General features: G+C 37.5%; 1 protein-coding gene across 3 annotated transcripts in view; it reads left to right on the plus strand.

The window, feature by feature from the left end:
• Positions 1-19,419, plus strand: part of SENP5 (SUMO specific peptidase 5) — a 47,668-nt gene that overhangs the window by 22,926 nt on the left and 5,323 nt on the right. For 2 of the 3 annotated variants that reach the window (XM_059888058.1, XM_002684824.6), the window contains exons 3-8: positions 601-706; positions 856-994; positions 1,249-1,296; positions 8,937-9,014; positions 15,941-16,078; positions 18,964-19,047. In XM_059888058.1, the coding sequence (XP_059744041.1) occupies positions 601-706; positions 856-994; positions 1,249-1,296; positions 8,937-9,014; positions 15,941-16,078; positions 18,964-19,047 (593 nt within the window). The remainder of the gene's footprint in view (positions 1-600; positions 707-855; positions 995-1,248; positions 1,297-8,936; positions 9,015-15,940; positions 16,079-18,963; positions 19,048-19,419) is intronic. The other variant, XM_015472042.3, reaches the window with a different exon arrangement.

Below are 19,419 nucleotides of genomic sequence, written 5' to 3' on the forward strand. Positions count from 1 at the left end.
CAACTTTTTCACTCTCCTCTTTCACTTTCATCAAGAGGCTCTTTAGTTCCTCTTCACTTTCTGCCATAAGGTTGGTGTCATCTGCATATCTGAGGTTATTGATATTTCTCCTGGCAATCTTGATTCCAGCTTGTATAATAACTATCAAATTGTATGATATTAAAAATGCCTTAGAATTTGTCCTCTTTTGAGATGTGAAATTTCATACCTTTATCAAATAGTAAATACAACTGACAGTGATCTCAACAATTCCCTCTAATTGTGAATTTTAAGAAGATAATTTCTTCAGTTACCAAACGTGATAGACACATTTAACCAGGTGATTAAACCTTTTAGATTTTACCTTTAGGAAATTGGATTCTTCTCCAAGGTTAAGGTACTGAAAAATGTCAATCTTTATAATTTCAGCTAGCTATTCTCTTTCTAGCAATCCAATGTGAAATGATACCTTATCTTTTAAAAGATTTATTTTTAGCATAATACATTTAGTAATGTAATTTAAACATATGTTATATGTTGGGTATAGGTTAAGTATTGGGACAATGACTTTGCTGAAAACGGCTCTTTCCATCTTATCTTTTCTTTCTTCCTTTATTTAAGGATTCCTAGATGAGGTTATGAAGAAGTATGGCAGTTTGGTCCCACTCAGTGAAAAAGATGTCCTTGGAAGATTAAAAGATGTCTTTAATGAAGACTTTTCTAATAGGTTTGTCGATGATGCTTAAGTTAAGTCCTTGAAAAGAAAATTATTGGCTTATAGGACTTTTCTCTTGATTAAAAAAAAAAAAACCTGATACTTAACAATAAACTGAGTTAAACTTTTGTTGTTTTACTTTCAAAATATTTCTGTTTCAGAAAACCATTTATCAATAGGGAAATAACAAACTATCGGGCCAGACATCAAAAATGCAACTTCCGCATCTTCTACAATAAGCACATGCTGGATATGGATGATCTAGCAACCCTGGATGGTCAGAATTGGCTGAATGACCAGGTGAGTGTATTGTATATTCTCACCATAGAAAAGCTGCAGAGGATGTTGGACAATGAAGTGTAAAATGCAACATCTGGGTTGACCTCACAATTATCTTTTGGAATCAAGTATTCCTCATTCCTTACTGAAGTGACTGCTCACTCACCCAGTATTAGAAAGGTTTGATTACTATTAGCAGTAGCTATGTTATTCCTTCTGAGTGGATGTTCTGAATTGTATGTGGGGTTAATGGGTTTTATATTGACTTTTTATAGGTCATAAATATGTATGGTGAGCTGATAATGGATGCAGTCCCAGACAAAGTAAGTGAAAACTTTTTCTACAGGAGAGAGGGTCCTATGTAAAAAGAAGAAAGAAAGCTTTTTCTTTTAAAGAAAGAAGCTTTTCTTTTTTAAAAAATTGTAATTATTTGATATTTCTTAGATTTTTTAAAAAGATGTTTGTCTTGATCATGTGCTAGAATTGGGCATAAGTTCTATAAAATCATGTGAGCATAAAGTCATGCCAGTGTTTTCCTGCTTATTTATTTCAGAGTGGGTGTATTTTTGATATTTTTGATATCTTGGGGAGGCTTTTTTTTTTTAACATGCACAAAAAGGACTGTTCACTTTAAGCATTTAAATTTAACTTAAAGAATTTTTTTAACTTAATGTCTTATTCTCTTAAAAAATGTAGTAAAGTGTGTTCATCTTCACTTTTTCTTGGATTAATCTTTGATACTCAGTTTAAATACAAACTAACCCCCAGTAAACTCTAAAATTCCCTCAAGAGCTTAGTTACATATCAAAAAGCTATTTTTTTTTATTTAATATATTTTGTTTCTGAATACTGATTGCCTGATTGGTAGCCATTAATTTCAACAAGCAAAACCTTTCCAGTAAAGCAAAACCTTTTTAAGTACTTCATGAACTTTCATAAGTCTAATAATTTAAACAGGTAAATATAAGGAATCTCAGATTCCAACACTTTATTAATAGAGACAAAATGTCATAACTCTCCACTTAAAATAAAACATTGATTAAACATTTTAAATTGGAATCATGAAGCTAATCTGTCAGATTCTCTATTTTGTCAAATTCTCTTAATCAAAGTGTAAATCTAAACATACAGATGATTTTTAACATAAAAGTATTCATTTCAAAACTACAATTTCCCTTTATCACCACTGCATTTAATTCTAAACCTTCACGGTATAAAAAAAGACACAACTGAAAGTGGTTCTCAAAGTATGGTCGCCAAACCAGCAGCATCAGCATCACGTGGGAATTTACTAGAAATGCAGATTTTTGAAAAAAGTAGGGAAAACCACTAGACCGTTCAGGTATGACCTAAATCAAATCCCTTAACAATTATACAGTGGAAGTAACAAATAGATTCGAAGGATTAGATCTGATAGTGTGCCTGAAGAACTATGGACAGAGGTTTGTGACATTGTACAGGAGGCAGTGTTCAAGACCATCCCCAAAAAAAAGAAATGCAAAAAGGCAAATTGGCTGTCTGAGGAGGACTTACAAATAGCTGAAAAAAGAAGAGAAGCTAAAGGCAAAGAAGAAGAAGAAAGATATACCCATTTGAATGCAGAGTTCCAAAGACCTGAATGCAGAGTTACAACTCTCTCTCCAAAGAGAGTTCTTATCTCTCTTCCAAGGAGAGATAAGAAAGCCTTCCTCAGAGATCAGTGCAAAGAAATAGTGGAAAAAAATAGAATGGGAAAAACTAGAGATCTCTTGAAGAAAATTAGAGATACCAAGGGAACATTTCATGCAAAAATGGACACAATAAAGGACAGAAATGGTATGGACCTAACAGAAGCAGAAGATATTAAGAAGAGGTGGCAAGAATACACAGAACGATACAAAAAAGTTCTTCAAGACCCAGATAACCACCACGATGATGTGATCACTCACCTAGAGCCAGACATCCTGGCTCAAGTGGGCCTTCAAGTGGGAAGTCACTTCAAGTGGGAAGTCAAGTGGGTCTTAGGAAGCATCACTACAACAAAGCTAGTGGAGGTGATGGAATTCCGGCTGAACTTCAATTTCAAATCCTAAAAGATGACGCTGTGAAAGTGCTGCACTCAATATGGAAGCAAATTTGGAAAACTCATCAGTGGCCACAGGACTAGAAAAGGTCAGTTTTCATTCCAGTCCCACAAAAGGGCAATGCCAAAGAATGTTCAAACTACTGCACAATTGCATTCATCTCACATGCTAGCAAAGTAATGCCCCAAATTCTCCAAGCCAGGCTTCAACAGTATGTGAAGTTCAGATATTCAATCTGGATTTAGAAAAGGCAGAAGAACCAGAGATCAAATTGCAAACATCCTCTGGACGATCAAAAAGCAAGAGAATCCCAGAAAAACATCTACCTCTGCTTTATTGACTATGCCAAAGCCTTTGACTGTGTGGATCATAACAAGCTATGGAAAATTCTTAAAGGGATGGGAATACCAGACCACCTTACTTGCCTCCTAAGAAATCTGTATGCAGGTCAAGAAGCATCAGTTAGAACCAGACATGGAACAACAGACTGGTTCCAAATCAGGAAAGGAGTACCTCAAGGCTGTATATTGTCACCCTGCTTATTTACATTAGAGAGCAGAGTACATCATGCAAAAGGCCGGGCTGGATGAAACACAAGCTAGAATGAAGATTGCCGGAAGAACATCAATAACCTCAGATATGCAGATGACACCACCCTTACGGCAGAAAGTGAAGAAGAACTAGAGAGTCTCTTGATGAAAGTGAAAGAGGATAGTGAAAAAGTTGACTTAAAACTCAGCATTCAAAAAAGGAAGATCATGGCATCCAGGCCCATCACTTCACGGCAAATAGATGGGGAAACAATGGAAACAGCGACAGACTTTATTTTGTGGGGGCTCCAAAATCACTGCAGATGGTGACTGCAGCCATAAAATTAAAAGAAACTTGCTCCTTGGAAGAAAAGCTATGACTAACCTATACAGCATATTAAAAAGCAGAGACATTACTTTGCCAACAAAAGTCCATCTAGTCAAAGCTAATGGTTTTTCCACAGTCATATATGGATGTGAGAGTCGGACCATAATGAAAACTGAGTGCTGAAGAATTGATGCTTTGAACTGTGGTGTTGGAGAAGATTATTGAGAGTCCCTTGGATTTCAAGGAGATCAAACCAGTCCATCATAAAGGAAATCAGTGCTGAATACTCATTGGAAGGACTGATGCTGAAGCTGAAACTGCAATACTTTGACCACCTGATGTGAAGAACTGACTCATTGGAAAAGGTCCTGATGCTGGGAAAGATTGAAGGCAGGAGGAGAAAGGGACGACAGAGGATGAGATGTTGGATGGCATCACTGACTCGATGGACATGAGTTTGAGCAAGCTCCGGGAGCTGGTGATGGACAGGGAAGCCTGGCATGCTGCAGTCCCTGGGGTCGCAAAGAGTTGGACATGACAGAGTGACTGAACTAATTGAAAGTGGTTCTCAAAGTATGGTCCCCAAACCAGCAGCATCAGCATCATGTGAGAATTTACTAGAAGCACAAATTTTTGGATCCATCCAAAATTTCTGGTAAGTCTGAAACTGGAGAGCAGGTCCTAGCAATCTGTTTTAATAAGCCCTTCAGATTCTGATGCACTCAAAAGTTTCAGAATCAATGCCTAGAGATGGCTACTATAAGCATTTTTATGGATACCTAAGGCTAAGGCTATAAGCATTTTTATGGATACCATCCAGATAATCACGATGGTGTGATCACTCACCTAGAGCCAGACATCCTGGAATGTGAAGTCAAGTGGGCCTTAGAAGGCACCACTACAAACAAAGCCAGTGGAGGTGATGGAATTCCAGTTGAGCTATTTCAAATCCTGGAAGATGATGCTGTGAAAGTGCTGCACTCAATAGGCCAGCAAATTTGGAAAACTCAGCAGTGTCCACAGGACTGGAAAAGGTCAGTTTTCATTCCAATCCCAAAGAAAGGCAATGCCAAAGAATGCTCAAACTACTGCACAATTGCACTCATCTCACACGCTAGTAAAGTAATGCTCAAAATTCTCCAAGCCAGGCTTCGGCAATACGTGAACCATGAACTTCCAGATGTTCAAGCTGGTTTTAGAAAAGGCAGAGGAACCAGAGATCAAATTGCCAACATCCGCTGGATCATTGAAAAAGCAAGAGAGTTCCAGAAAAACATCTATTTCTGCTTTATTGATAATGCCAAAGCCTTTGACTGTATGGATCACAATAAACTGTGGAAAATTCTGAAAGAGATGGGAATACCAGACCACCTGACCGGCCTCTTCAGAAACCTATATGCAGGTCAGGAAGCAACAGTTGGAACTGGACATGGAACAACAGACTGGTTCCAAATAGGAAAAGGAGTACATCAAGGCTGTATATTGTCACCCTGCTTATTTAACTTCTATGCAGAGTACATCATGAGAAAGGCTGGGCTGAAAGAAGCACAAGCTGGAATCAAGATTGCCGGGAGAAATATCAATAACCTCAGATATGCAGATGACACCACCCTTATGGCAGAAAGTGAAGAGGAACTCAAAAGCCTCTTGATGAAGGTGAAAGAGAAGAGTGAAAAAGTTGGCTTAAAACTCAACATTCAGAAAACGAAGATCATGGCATCTGGTCCCATCACTTCATGGGAAATAGATGGGGAAACAGTGGAAACAGTGTCAGACTTTATTCTTTTGGGCTCCAAAATCACTGCAGATGGTGATTGCAGCCATGAAATTAAAAGACGCTTACTCCTTGGAAGAAAAGTTATGACCAACCTAGATAGCATACTGCAAAGCAGAGACATTACTTTGCCAACAAAGGTCCATCTAGTCAAGGCTATGGTTTTTCCAATGGTCATGTATGGATGTGAGAGTTGGACTGTGAAGAAAGCTGAGTGCCGAAGAATTGATGCTTTTGAACTGTGATGTTGGAGAAGACTCTTGAGAGTCCCTTGGACTGCACAGAGATCCAACCAGTCCATTCTGAAGGAGATCAGCCCTGGGATTTCTTTGGAAGAAATGATACTAAAGCTGAACCTCCAGTACTTTGGCCACCTCATGGGAAGAGTTGACTCATTGGAAAAGATTCTGATGCTGGGAGGGATTGGGGGCAAGAGGAGAAGGGGACGACAGAGGATGAGATGGCTGGATGGCATCACTGACTTGATGGACGTGAGTCTGAGTGAACTCCAGGAGTTGGTGATGGACAGGGAGGCCTGGCGTGCTGTGATTCATGGGGTCGCAAAGAGTCGGACACGACTGAGCGACTGAACTGAACTGAAGGCTCCAGGGTTCTCAAGACAGATGTGCATCAGAATCCTCAGATACCAGATTGCTGAGCCCACTCTCATAGTTTCTGCTTTATTAAGCCTTGAGTGGGGCCTGAGAATTTGTATTTTAACAAGTTCCCAGGTGATACTTACACTGCTGGTCTGATGGCCACATCCTGAGAACCTCAGCACTAACGAGCAGTTTTATCTCAAGTGAGTCAAAGTTACTGAGTAAACGCTAGAAGACCATAGTATGTTTACTCTCTCTGGTGAGCTGACAGTCATTTATAAGCCAGAATTTTGAAAAGGCCAAGGATGCAGAACATGATGCGCCATATGACTAGTTTTTTCAGTGTTAGCAGTGACCTTTTTATAGTTACTACTGGGCTTCCCTGATAGCTCAGTTGGTAAAGAATCCACCTGCAATGCAGGAGACCCTGCTTCAATTCCTGGGTCGGGAAGATCCCCTGGAGAAGGGCAGGCTACCCACTCCAGACTTCTGGCCTAGAGAATTCCATGGAAAGTCCATGGGGTCCCAAAGAGTCCGACACGACTAAGACACTTTCATGACTATCAGTTCAGTCGCTCAGTCGTGTCTGACTCTTTGTGACCCCATGAATTGCAGCACGCCAGGCCTCCCTGTCCATCACCAACTCCCGGAGTTCATCCAAACTCATGTCCATCGAGTTGGTGATGCCATCCAGCCATCTCATCCTCTGTCATCCCCTTCTCCTCCTGCCCCCAATCCCTCCCAGCATCAGGGTCTTTTCCAAGGAGTCAACTCTTCGCACGAGGTGGCCAAAGTATTGGAGTTTCAGCTTTAGCATCAGTCCTTCCAAAGAACACCCAGGACTGATCTCCTTTAGAATGGACTGGTTGGATCTCTGTGCAGTCCAAGGGACTCTCAAGAGTCTTCTCCAACACCACAGTTCAAAGCATCAATTCTTTAGCACTCAGCTTTCTTCACAGTCCAACTCTCACATCCATACATGACCATTGGAAAAACCATAGCCTTGACTAGATGGACCTTTGTTGGCAAAGTAATGTCTCTGCTTTGCAGTATGCTATCTAGGTTCATAACTTTCCTTCCAAGGAGTAAGCGTCTTTTAATTTCATGGCTGCAATCACCATCTGCAGTGATTTTGGAGCCCAAAAAAATAAAGTCTGCCACTGTTTCCACTGTTTCCCCATCTATTTCCCATGAAGTGATGGGACCAGATGCCATGATCTTCGTTTTCTGAATGTTGAGTTTTAAGCCAACTTTTTCACTCTCCTCTCTCACCTTCATCAAGAGGCTCTTTAGTTCCTCTTCACTTTCTGCCATAAGGGTGGTGTCATCTGCATATCTGAGGTTGTTGATATTTCTCCTGGCAATCTTGATTCCAGCTTGTGCTTCTTTCAGCCCAGCCTTTCTCATGATGTACTCTGCATAGAAGTTAAATAAACAGGGTGACAATATACAGCCTTGATGTACTCCTTTTCCTATTTGGAACCAGTCTGTTGTTCCATGTCCAGTTCCAACTGTTGCTTCCTGACCTGCATATAGGTTTCTGAAGAGGCCGGTCAGGTGGTCTGGTATTCCCATCTCTTTCAGAATTTTCCACAGTTTATTGTGATCCATACAGTCAAAGGCTTTGGCATTATCAATAAAGCAGAAATAGATGTTTTTCTGGAACTCTCTTCCTTTTTCTATGATCCAGCAGATGTTGGCAATTTGATCTCTGGTTCTTCTGCCTTTTCTAAAACCAGCTTGAACTGGTTTGAACTTGGAAGGTCACGGTTCATGTATTGTTGAAGCCTGGCTTGGAGAATTTTGAGCATTACTTTACTAGCGTGTGAGATGAGTGCAATTGTGCAGTAGTTTGAGCATTCTTTGGCATTGCCTTTCTTTGGGATTGGAATGAAAACTGATGTTTTCCAGTCCTGTGACCAATGCTGAGTTTTCCAAATTTGCTGGCATATTGAGTGCAGCACTTTCACAGCATCATCTTTCAAGATTTGAAATAGCTCAACTGGAATTCCATCACCTCCACTGGCTTTGTTCATAGTGATGCTTTCTAAGGCCCACTTGACTTCACATTCCAGGATGTCTGGCTCTAGGTGAGTGATCACACCATTGTGATTATCTGGGTCGTGAAGATCTTTTTTTGTACAGTTCTTCTGTGTATTCTTGCCATCTCTTCTTAATATCTTCTGCTTCTGTTAGGTCCATACCATTTCTATCCTTTATCGAGCCCATCTTTGCATGAAATGTTCCTTTGGTATCTCTGATTTTCTTGAAGAGATGACTATAGAAGTCTCCAAATCCACATTCCTCAAATGGGATTAGTTTTGTACTTCCCATCCCTTGAGTTCAAGGTAACTGTTACCTTATTCTTTCAACTTTATCACCTGATTTGACAAGATTTATCAGATTGTTTCTTTACTTGATTGGATTCAGGTCATCTGTTTATTGCCCCAGTCCAGTTCTGATAAGAGACCACATCTGTAAGGTCATTCTAATGAAAATTTGAAATAGTCTTCTGTAAACTGCTGTAATGTATGTTTTTGTCATTATTTTTAAGAAAAAAGTTTTCCTCATTTTTCGGTCTGTCTTACATTCAGGAATTTTTAAATTTCCCTTTTAAGTCCTGACACAGCCTATATAATCTTGAGTGCTTGTATTTGATGTCTTTCTAGGTTCACTTCTTCAACAGCTTTTTTCATAGACAGCTGGTTACCAAAGGATATAATGGAGTAAAAAGATGGACTAAAAAGGTATTTGCTTTATTTCTTTTTTATTCTAAATTTGAAGTGCAGATGAAGCTGTCTTTACTGCCAGTATGATATATAGTAGAAACAGGCCCATTAACTTAAAGTTGCTTTTTATTATATCTTTTAAATCTTTTTGTTTGAAGGACAAGACACTAGTAAAATTTCTGAATCTATCCAGTTGATTGGAATCTGCTAGAACATAGAGCACTGGATTGGAAGTTAAAGGTTCTGACACTGTTATTAGCTGGCTGTCCAACTTAGATAAGGTTAATTTGGGCTTCAGATTGCTTATTTATAAAAACAAAATGATAAAGCAATCCCTAAGGTTCTTTCCAACCTTAATATCTCTCTTTATTCATTGACTGTGTCAGAAACATTATTTTAAAAGCCTATTTATGTTCTATTTTTGATATTAAGTCTTCAGTAATTATGGGTGTAAACTATTTTTGCAAAGTACAAACAGCTGATTGAACATTGCTAGGTAGTTTTTTGTACAAGGCATCATCAGTAGTGCTATTATGCTGGTAGAAGCATGGGAGAAGAAAGAATAGCCGGAACGCAGAGACTAAAGAAGAGAGTGTCATGAAGTGAATCTGATTCAGAGATGCAGGGCCTTGTGGCCTACATTTTAAATTTTATCCTAAATGTGTAAGAATCTATTGAAGGGTTTTAGGTGATGACATCCAATTTGTATTTTGCTCTAAGTGGCACTGAAGATGGATGAATGTGGGAGCAAAGTTGATGTGAGTAGGAGACCACTGCATATTAAGTGTACTTTAAATTACAGTAGTAGAAGAGATGGGAGTTGTACACAAATACGAGTGTGACCTAGGAAGTAAATTAACAGGAGGGCTGGTGCACTGGGACGACCCAGAGGGATGGTATGGGGAGGGAGGAGGGTTCAGGATGGGGAACACATGTATACCTGTGGTGGATTCATTTCGATATTTGGCAAAACCAATACAATATTGTAAAGTTTAAAAATAAAATAAAAAAAATAGTAATAAATTAACAGGACTTGGTGATGAGTAGGTTATGAGGGATGAAGAAGAGGAATTGTGAAAGATGACTTCCGAGCATGTAACTTGTGCCACTAGATGGGCTGTGGTGGTGTTTATATTAGCAAAATTGAGGACAGCTAATTAGTAGGGGATTGGTCAACTGAAAAATATATGTCCGAGATTTCCTTGGTGATCCAGTGGCTAAGACTCTGGGCTCCCAATGCAGGGTCCTGGGTTTGATCCCTGTCAGGGAACTAGATCCATCCCACATGCTCCAACAGAGATCGCAAGTGCCACAATTAAGACCTGGTGCAGCCAAATAAATAAATAAAAGTAAATATAAAATATATATAAATAAAGATATGTATATACATCCATATAATAGGATGCTACTTAACCAGGAGAAGTTACGTAGCTGAGGAAAGATGATCATGTGTAGTATGGAGTAGAGAAAGGTTAGACAGGTATATCTTGAAGGTATTGTTGGTTTGGTTCCAGCCACGGCAATAAAGTGAATATTGCAAAAAAGGGAGTCACCAGATTTTTTTGTTTTCCCAGTGCATATAAAAGTTGTTTACACAATAGTCCCTTATGTTTGCAACAGTATTATGCATAAAAAAAATAATGTGCATACCTTAATTAAAAGTACCTTTTTGCTAAAAAAAAAAAAAAAAAAATGCTAACCATCCCCTGAGCCTGAGTGAGTTAGAGCAGTAATATCAAAGATCACTGATCATGAATAACTATAATGAATATAATAACAATGAAAAAATTTGAAATATTGCAAGAATTACCAGAATGTGGCAAAGAGACATGAAGTAAACAAATGTTGGAAAAATGGTGCCAATAGGCTTTATCTATGCAGGGTTGCCATAAATCTTTAATTTATAAAATATGCAATATCTGCACAGTACAGTAAAACAAGGTATGTTTTGTAAATAGCATGGAAAATTTTCTGAATAATAAATGACATGAAATTGAAGGAATAAAGCCAAGTATAATTCAGTGTCATTTCATTAAATAGAATAAATTAAATTGTTCCATCCCTTGGACTCTCAGATTGGATTAAATCAGAAAATCCAACTATATGTATGTATAAGAAACAAACATAAAATAATATGAAAAAACTTGAAAGTAAAGTGACAGGTACTAAGCAAATGCAAACCAAAAAAGAAAGAAGTGGCAGTGGCAAGCAAAAAGGAGGAACAGCAGTATTAACAGCAGATGAGGTAGAATTTAGGGTAAAAAGTACACTGTGATAAAATTTTAGTACACAGGAGATATAACATGATTACAAAAGCAAGGAGACGTTGGTAAACAGTGATATTGAGAGACCTCTTTCATGGTTGGACAAATCTAGCAGATAAAAAATAAGATCATATATGAAAAATACAACCAGTGTTTTTGGTTTAATAGATTTATACTAGATCTTTATACCCTCAAAAAATTATTCTTATATCCAAGAAACATTTGTAAAAATTGATTATGTACTTGGCCAAAATTATTACATATACTATTCCTTAACCACAGTTCAATCAAATTAAAAATAAATAATAAAAGGTCTAAAAAAAATCTTTAAAATTTTCACACATATACACATTACTTGATATAACCCTTGGGTCTAAAAGAAAATAGATTATACAGTAAAGGACAGAAAAGGGAACACAATCTTAGCAGCCACTATGGAATAAAATGAAATCTGTTTTGAGAAAAAAAATAATAGTCATAAATGCCATTATTATTCAAGAAAAAAGGAAAAATAGAAGAATTAAGTACTTACTGAGTTTGATTACTTTAAGAAAAATTATGGAGCAACCAAGAATTTGGAATGCAACAAATAGTGAAACAATGAAAGTACAAAGAAAATTCACAGCAGAATTTTAAAAAATTTATCTCAAAGCACCAGAGTCCATTCTGTGTGTACAACTTAAAACTCTGATGATATAAAAGAAAAATGAATTAATTCAACTGTATAAAAAGATAAACAGTAAACTGGGAAAAACATTTGATATTTATGTCAAATATTTGATATCAACTGTATATTTATATCAAATATCAAAGAACTATTTTTTAAATATATAAGTGCTTCTACACATCAGTTAGAAAACAACCTCACCAACTCAATAGAAAAACGAGTGAATGATATGAATGAAAAGTATTGTAAACAAGTCCTTGAGTTCTGGATATGTCTTCTGTCAAATCTATACTTTTTATTGTTTTGTCTCAGTCTCTAACTTTTCTCCTTATTTCTTTAATATGCATTTTGATGAATAGAGACTTTTATTTTTATGAAATCTAATTTACCATACTCTTTTCTTTTATAGTCTTGCTTTCTATATCTGGTCTAAGAAATATCTGCCTCATATATTTTCTTCTAACAGCTTTATAGTTTTAGGTTTTACATTTACATCTCTGGTGCATCTCAGTTTTTGTGTAATCATAAGGTAGGGATCAAGATTTTTCTTCCCCCTCCATATGGTTGGATGGCATCACCGACTCAATGGACATGGGTTTGGGTGGACTGTGGGAGTTGGTGATGGACAGGGAGGCCTGGCGTGCTGCGGACGTGGCTGAACTGAACTGATGCATATCCAGTTGTTTCAGTGGCGTTTCCTGAAAAGACTTGTCTTTCCCATTTTAATTGCTTTGGCATCTTTGTAGAAAGTTGATTGACCGTATATGTGTGGGCCTATTTCTGGACTTTATGTTCTTTTGCACTGACCTCTTTGTTCTTAGGCAATACCACACTGTCTTGATCACTGTCTTTACAGTTTGTCTTAAAATCAGTGTAAATGGCCATGTTTAGCCTTCTTTTTCAGATAGCTTTGGCAATTCTAGGTCCTTTCACATTCTCATCAAAATTTCAGAATCAGTTTGTCAATCTCTACTTTTAAAAAACTTGCTGGGTTATGATTGGGATTGTGTTTAATCTGTACGTTCATTTGGAGACAATGGAGGCCTTAACAGTATTGTCTTTCAGTCTATAAACATGGTATATTTTCCATTTATTTGGATCTTTAATTTTTTTCAGCAATATTTTTTAAATCTTAGTGTACAGATCTTGCACCTAAATGTATCATAGGTATTTCATATTTCTGAAACTGCTATAAACAGAATTTTAAAAATGTTATTTTTCAATTATTTGCAGTTAGTATAGAGAAATACAGTTGATTTCTCTGTATTGACCTTGTATCCTGTGACTTGTCAAACTCACTTACTGATTCTAGATTTTTGTAGATTCATGAGATTTTCATAAATGATTATGTCAACAGGTAGTGACTGTTTTATTTCTTCCTTTCCAAACTGTATGCCATCTTTTTCTTGCTTGATTGCACTGGCTAGGACTTCCAGTACATTGTTGAATAAAAGTAATGAGGGAAGACACCTTTGCCTTGGAAAGAAAGAATTCAGTTTTTCACTGCTATTTATGATGTCATTTGTAGGTTTTTTATAGATACTCTTTATCAAGTTAAGGCGGAGAAGGCAATGGCACCCCACTCCAGTACTCCTGCCTGGAAAATCCCATGGACAGGGGAGCCTGGTTGGCTGCATTCCATGGGGTTGCTAAGAGTCGGATATGACTGAGCGACTTCACTTTCACTTTTCGCTTTCATGCATTGGAGAAGGAAATGGCAGCCCACTCCAGTGTTCTTGCCTGGAGAATCCCAGGGACGGGGGAGCCTGGTGGGCTGCCGTCTGTGGGGTCTCACAGAGTCGGACATGACTGAAGTGATTTAGCAGCAGCATCAAGTTAAGGAAGAGACCTCCTATTTGTGGTTTGCTGACAGCTTTTAATCATAGATGTTAAGTTTTATCAAATGCTTTCCCTGTATCTAAGAGATGGTGCTATGTTTTTTCATCTTTATCCCATTAATGGGATTCAGACTAAAGGAGCAGCACCTAATCTTGAGACATGTCCATCTTAGAGCCACATGATGGTTCTTGAAGCTTCAGCTTGGTCATGACATAAATTCACTTCTCTTTACCATGCATAGGTTAAAGCAAAGCATGTGACTACCTTTCTCCCCCTGGGAGGGGCAGCGAAGCCACATGGCAGTAGGTAGTTCTTCTGTATAATCCTCTTACAGGGAACTGAAAGTGTTAGTTGCTCAACCATGTCTGTGTCTGACTCTGCAACCCCATGGACTGTAGCCTTCCAGGCTCCTCTGTCCACGGGATTCTCTGGCAAGAATACTGGAGTGGGTTGCCATTCCCTTCTCTAGGGTATCTTCCTGAACCAGGGATCGAATCTGGATCTCCTGCACTGTAGGCAGATTCTTTACCGTTTGAGCCTCCCTCTTATAGGGAGGACAGCAAATAATTGATATCAATAATATATCCACACATATCATTCTTAATTATATGTAATAAGGTTGTGTGTGTGTGTGTGTGAAAATTAATACATTAAAGAAGAAAAAGATCTGGAAAGATGTAAACTGAAGTGTATCTTTTTATCTGTACTTTGTAATTTTTATTTTAAAATTGCTTTATAATTAAGTTTCTTTTTAAGAAAAATGTAAATTTGGTCTCATTTAATACTGTATTTTAAATATGATTCCTTGTTTTAGATACTCAGAATTTTTGAGCCAGAAAGGACCAGTTGTCTGTCCTGTTTAATATTTCCTGTCCACCTTACTTCCCAGATTTATGGATACAGAAACTTTGCAGAAGTGCTTTGTTCCAAGGTCATGTAAACTAGTGGAAGATTCTTCTAGAGCAGGACATTATCTGAATATCAGAAAGCAAAGAAGGCTTGAGAAATAGTTGCTAAGAATCTAGTTTAAAATAGTCTTATAATTGTTTTAATTCAAGGAATCACTCCAGTACTCTTGCCTGGAAAACCCCACCAACGGAGGAGCGTGGTAGGCTGCATGCAGTCCATGGGGTCGCAAAGGGTCAGACACGACTGAGTGACTTCACTTTCACTTTTCACTTTCATGCATTGGAGAAGGAAATGGCAACCCACTCCAGTGTTCTTGCCTGGAGAATCTCGGGGACGGGGAAGCCTGGTGGGCTGCCGTCTATGGGGTCGCACAGAGTCAGACACGACTGAAGTGACTTAGCAGCAGCAAGGAATCACTAAAACACTTTTAAAAACACCTGAAAAAAAATCCATTCATCCTTCTATAAAATGTCTAATGAATACCTACTTCTTTATCATCCAGTCCACAACTAGGATTTTAAGTGGTATAGTGAATGCTTCTAGATTTTAAAGCACATGTATTAGGATATGAAGCGTGAATTGGGATATAAAGGACATATAAATAATTATCAAGGATATTTTTCTCAATTTCGACAACTGAGAGATCCAAGGTAGTGATAATGATAACAGCTAAGATTTATTGGCTACATATAATGGTTAAGCATACTTAGTGCACTTTACATGTATTGTCACTCTCAACAAATTCATAAAGTGGATACTATTGTTATCTGTAGTTTATAATTGAGGAAATTAAGGAACAAAGAATCGATGCAAATTACCAAAGTCTTCTAACCACAGAGCTACAATTTGAACTTGACCAGACTTACTATACTGAATCTCTAAAAGAAGGCTAAAAGAAGGTTATGCTGTTTTCTAATACCACAATTCCTTCCTAGATAGGAATTGATTCTAGGTCAAATATGTATATAAGAAAATTATTTAAGCTTAAAAATAAGTTAAATCATGTTAGGTAGTTAATAAGCACAGATTAGCAGGTTAAGTGGAAAACAGTGCTTTCTGTACCTTCAGTTTCCTTTTTGTTGTGTATTTTAGCTTACTAGTTATAAACATGGGCTTTAGATTAAGATCTGGCTTCAAATTCTGGCTTCACTTCCTAGATTTATGACCTTGGGCAGGTGAAGGGTTAGTAAATGGAAACTGCTGTTTCTTGTTGGTTTGGAAAGCCCATGGTGATGGCTACATTTCTTTTATTTTTTCTTGATCAGGTGGATTTATTTAAAAAGAGTCTTCTGTTGATCCCTATTCACCTGGAAGTCCACTGGTCTCTCATTACTGTGACACTCTCTAATCGAATTATTTCATTTTATGATTCCCAAGGCATTCATTTTAAGTTTTGTGTAGAGGTAAGTTAATATACTCCCCCACTCCTTTTTTCCTATTCATTTTGTCATTGACCAAATGGTATCTCAGCTCTAGGATAGAACAGCAGAATTCAGTACCACAGGTGATCAGTTCCTGTCATGTCATGTCAACATGTTGGCAGAGAAATGGACTATAAGAGGAACCTCCAGATGGGAAGAGGTAGCAGTCCAGGATCTGGATCCCTCTCTGAGATACCTGCCCTATTTGGATTTCATCAGATTTTTTTTCAGTCATTCCCTTTAAACTACATTTTGAATATGGATAGAAATCATTTTCTGGGACTTCCCTGGTGGTCCGGCAGTTAAGACTGCATGCTTCCACTGCAAGGGGCACAGGTTTGATCCCTTAGGGAACTAAGATCCTGCATGCTGTGAGGTGCAGCCAAAAAGAAAAAACAAAACGGAAATCATTTTCTTGGTTTCTCCTAGAGCTAAAATTGGTTTGTATCTTCAAAATAACTTCTGTAGAATGAATCATAGCCAAGAGAATCAGCTGGCAAAATATTAGAGTTCAACTAATAAGAGTTCAACAAGATGGCAGGATACAAAGCAAGAAAAATCAGTGTGTTTCCTGATTTTCCTGCACTAGCAAGAGCTAGTTAGAAAATGTAAACAGATTTCATTTTTAAAAGCAAAAAGAGGTGAATTACCCAGGAATATACCCTAACAAAAAAGGGGACATTCTTTGAGATGAAAACTCTAACGTATATAAAGGAAATCTCAATAGATGGAAAGATAGGCACACTCAATATTAGGAGATTAATTCTCCCTGAACTAATAAAAACCAATTTTTGTCCTAATCAGTTTCTCAGAAGGATTTTGAATGAAACCTGATAAACTCATCCTAGAATTTATATTGCAGAATTCATGTCATGACAGCTAAAGTAGTTTTGAAGTAGAAAAAAACTGAAAGAAGGAATACTTGGTCTACTAGTTGTCAAACCATATCACAAAGTTTTAATAATTAAAACTTTTAATTATATTGGTTAGGAGTAGACAAGTAGATTGGTGGAACAACATGGAGAATCTAGGAATAACTCATGTATATGTGGGAACTTAGTATATGATAAAGTTGAGGAAGGACAAGCTATTTGATGTACGCCTTGGGAAAGTTAGCTATTTGGAAAAGTAAAATACAAATTCTGTTTCATACTATTCATATATAAGAAAAACAAATTCCAGATGGAATAATGATCTAAATATAAAACATAAAACTATGGAAGTTAGACTAAAATATAGATGTTATGTTCTCAGAATATGAAAAGCCTTCTTATCCAGAACCAAAAAAGCAAGACTATATCATAATTTGAAACTTACATGTCACAGTTAAAAGGGATTAACTTGGAGAAAATGTTACTGACATATATAAGTCACTTTCTAGAATATTAAAAGAACTACAAATGAGTAAAAAAAGATCTAAGAAATGGACAAAGGATAAAATAAGTAATTTTTAGGGAAAATGCCAGTAGCTGTTAAACCCATGGAGAGATGCTCACCAGAAAATGGGAAATGTATTGCAGTCAGTGGGGTTGCAAAGAGTCAGTCACGACCTAGTGAATGTACAACAACAAATTAAAATTGCCTCAGGGTTCCATTTTTTTGCCTATTGTGTTAGGAAAAGTTTGATGGTACTAAAATGGGTGTAAGGAAATAGGCATTCTCATATTTTCTGGTGGAGTGTATAAATTAATACAGCCGTTTGGGGAATAACTGCAGTTCTAGTTGCTTCTAAGTGCCTTTCAAGTAAAAAAGATGCATATCCTATTACAAACTAGTTCTGTTTCTTGGTATATACTCCATAAAAGTGCTTGTGTATGCACCAAGAATGGGGCACACACCAGGGTGTTCATTGCAGCATTATTGATAATAGTGAAAAATCAAAATGAACTAAACTTAGCTCTACCTACAGAATAGCTAAATAGATACACTGTTATATATTCACAATATTAAACAGACCATAGCAGTTACAGAATATAGTAATGGGTTGGCCAAAAAGTTCACTTGGATTTTTCCATACCATCTTACAGAAATACCTAACTTTTTGGCCAACCCAACAGATCTTTGCGTCTTAACAGGGAAAGATTTACAAGACCTACTGAGTTTGAAAAGGCAAGTTGCAGAATGATACAATATATGGGGAAAAAATACGAATACAGACATACACTTGTGTACATACACATGTACATACACATTTCTCCTCCACCTTCAGAGGGTTAATTTAATTCATGTAACCTCTGACTCCACTCTTACAAGAAGATAGGCAGAGAAAGATATGCACAAAGAGGTGGAGGGGGTAGGGGAAAAGTATAAACTCCAATAGGCTTTGTCTTGGGAGAGATTTCAGCATTGGACTTGACTGTATTTAGTATCCAGGATGAGTTTAAATAATATAACTTTCTAGAAACTGAGTGATACTTTTACCTGCAGCTCTCATAAATATGGAATATATCTAAGGCTAGAATGTTTAAATTTAGTTTCAGTTATTAATGATTTCTGCCATGGATTCCTTCTCTCTGTTAAGCATTGGCAGTAATTAAGACATTCTTTTTGTTTTGCCAGTATTTAAGTTTCAAATTCACCAAGCTGACTTATTCCTGGAAAAGGCTGACCATCTTATTAAAAAGGTCTAATTAAAACATATACCAGTGTCCACAGTCTTAAGTGCATATAGTATAGAAGGTCTGAGTCCTTCAGTCTATAAAGTGAAAAAGGTCTGAAGTCAAGTTCCAGCTCTAAACTCTTTAATGCAATCTCTGCCCAGTGGTGGGGCCACAGCCTCCTCTTTTGCTTCTATCTGCTGTGGGCAGGTTCCATTTTTCACCAACTGATGGAACACAGCATCTGTGTTGTGGTTTCTTTTTAACCAGAATATAAGAAAGTATTTGCTGACTGAAGCCAGAGAAAAAAATAGACCTGAATTTCTTCAGGGTTGGCAGACTGCTGTTACAAAGGTAAGTAAGTGATAAAAAATGAAAACCCAGGCATGTCAAGGGGCTGAAATTATCTAAGGGGTGGGTGTTTTTAAATGCATATGAAGACTGATCATGAAGATAACCAAAGGAGAGTCTGGAGGCTGCAGGGAGGCAGCTCAGAATAAACCTCAGTTCAGTATTCATCATCTGGCTGCCCAGTTTCCCGCTGCTTGCTGGAGCAAGTAAATTCAGTCATTTCATCCCTGGGGCAGCTTCTGATGATATAGTTGCTCTGTTGAAAAAAAAGACATCTGCTTCTTGCCTCATGGCTCTTATTTCCAGATGATTCATATAGACCCAGAGAAATACTGACATGACTATTTTGGATTCACCAAGGGAGCAAGTGCACTG

Source organism: Bos taurus, chromosome 1 (assembly GCF_002263795.3).
Source record: "Bos taurus isolate L1 Dominette 01449 registration number 42190680 breed Hereford chromosome 1, ARS-UCD2.0, whole genome shotgun sequence".
Lineage (NCBI taxonomy): Eukaryota > Metazoa > Chordata > Mammalia > Artiodactyla > Bovidae > Bos > Bos taurus.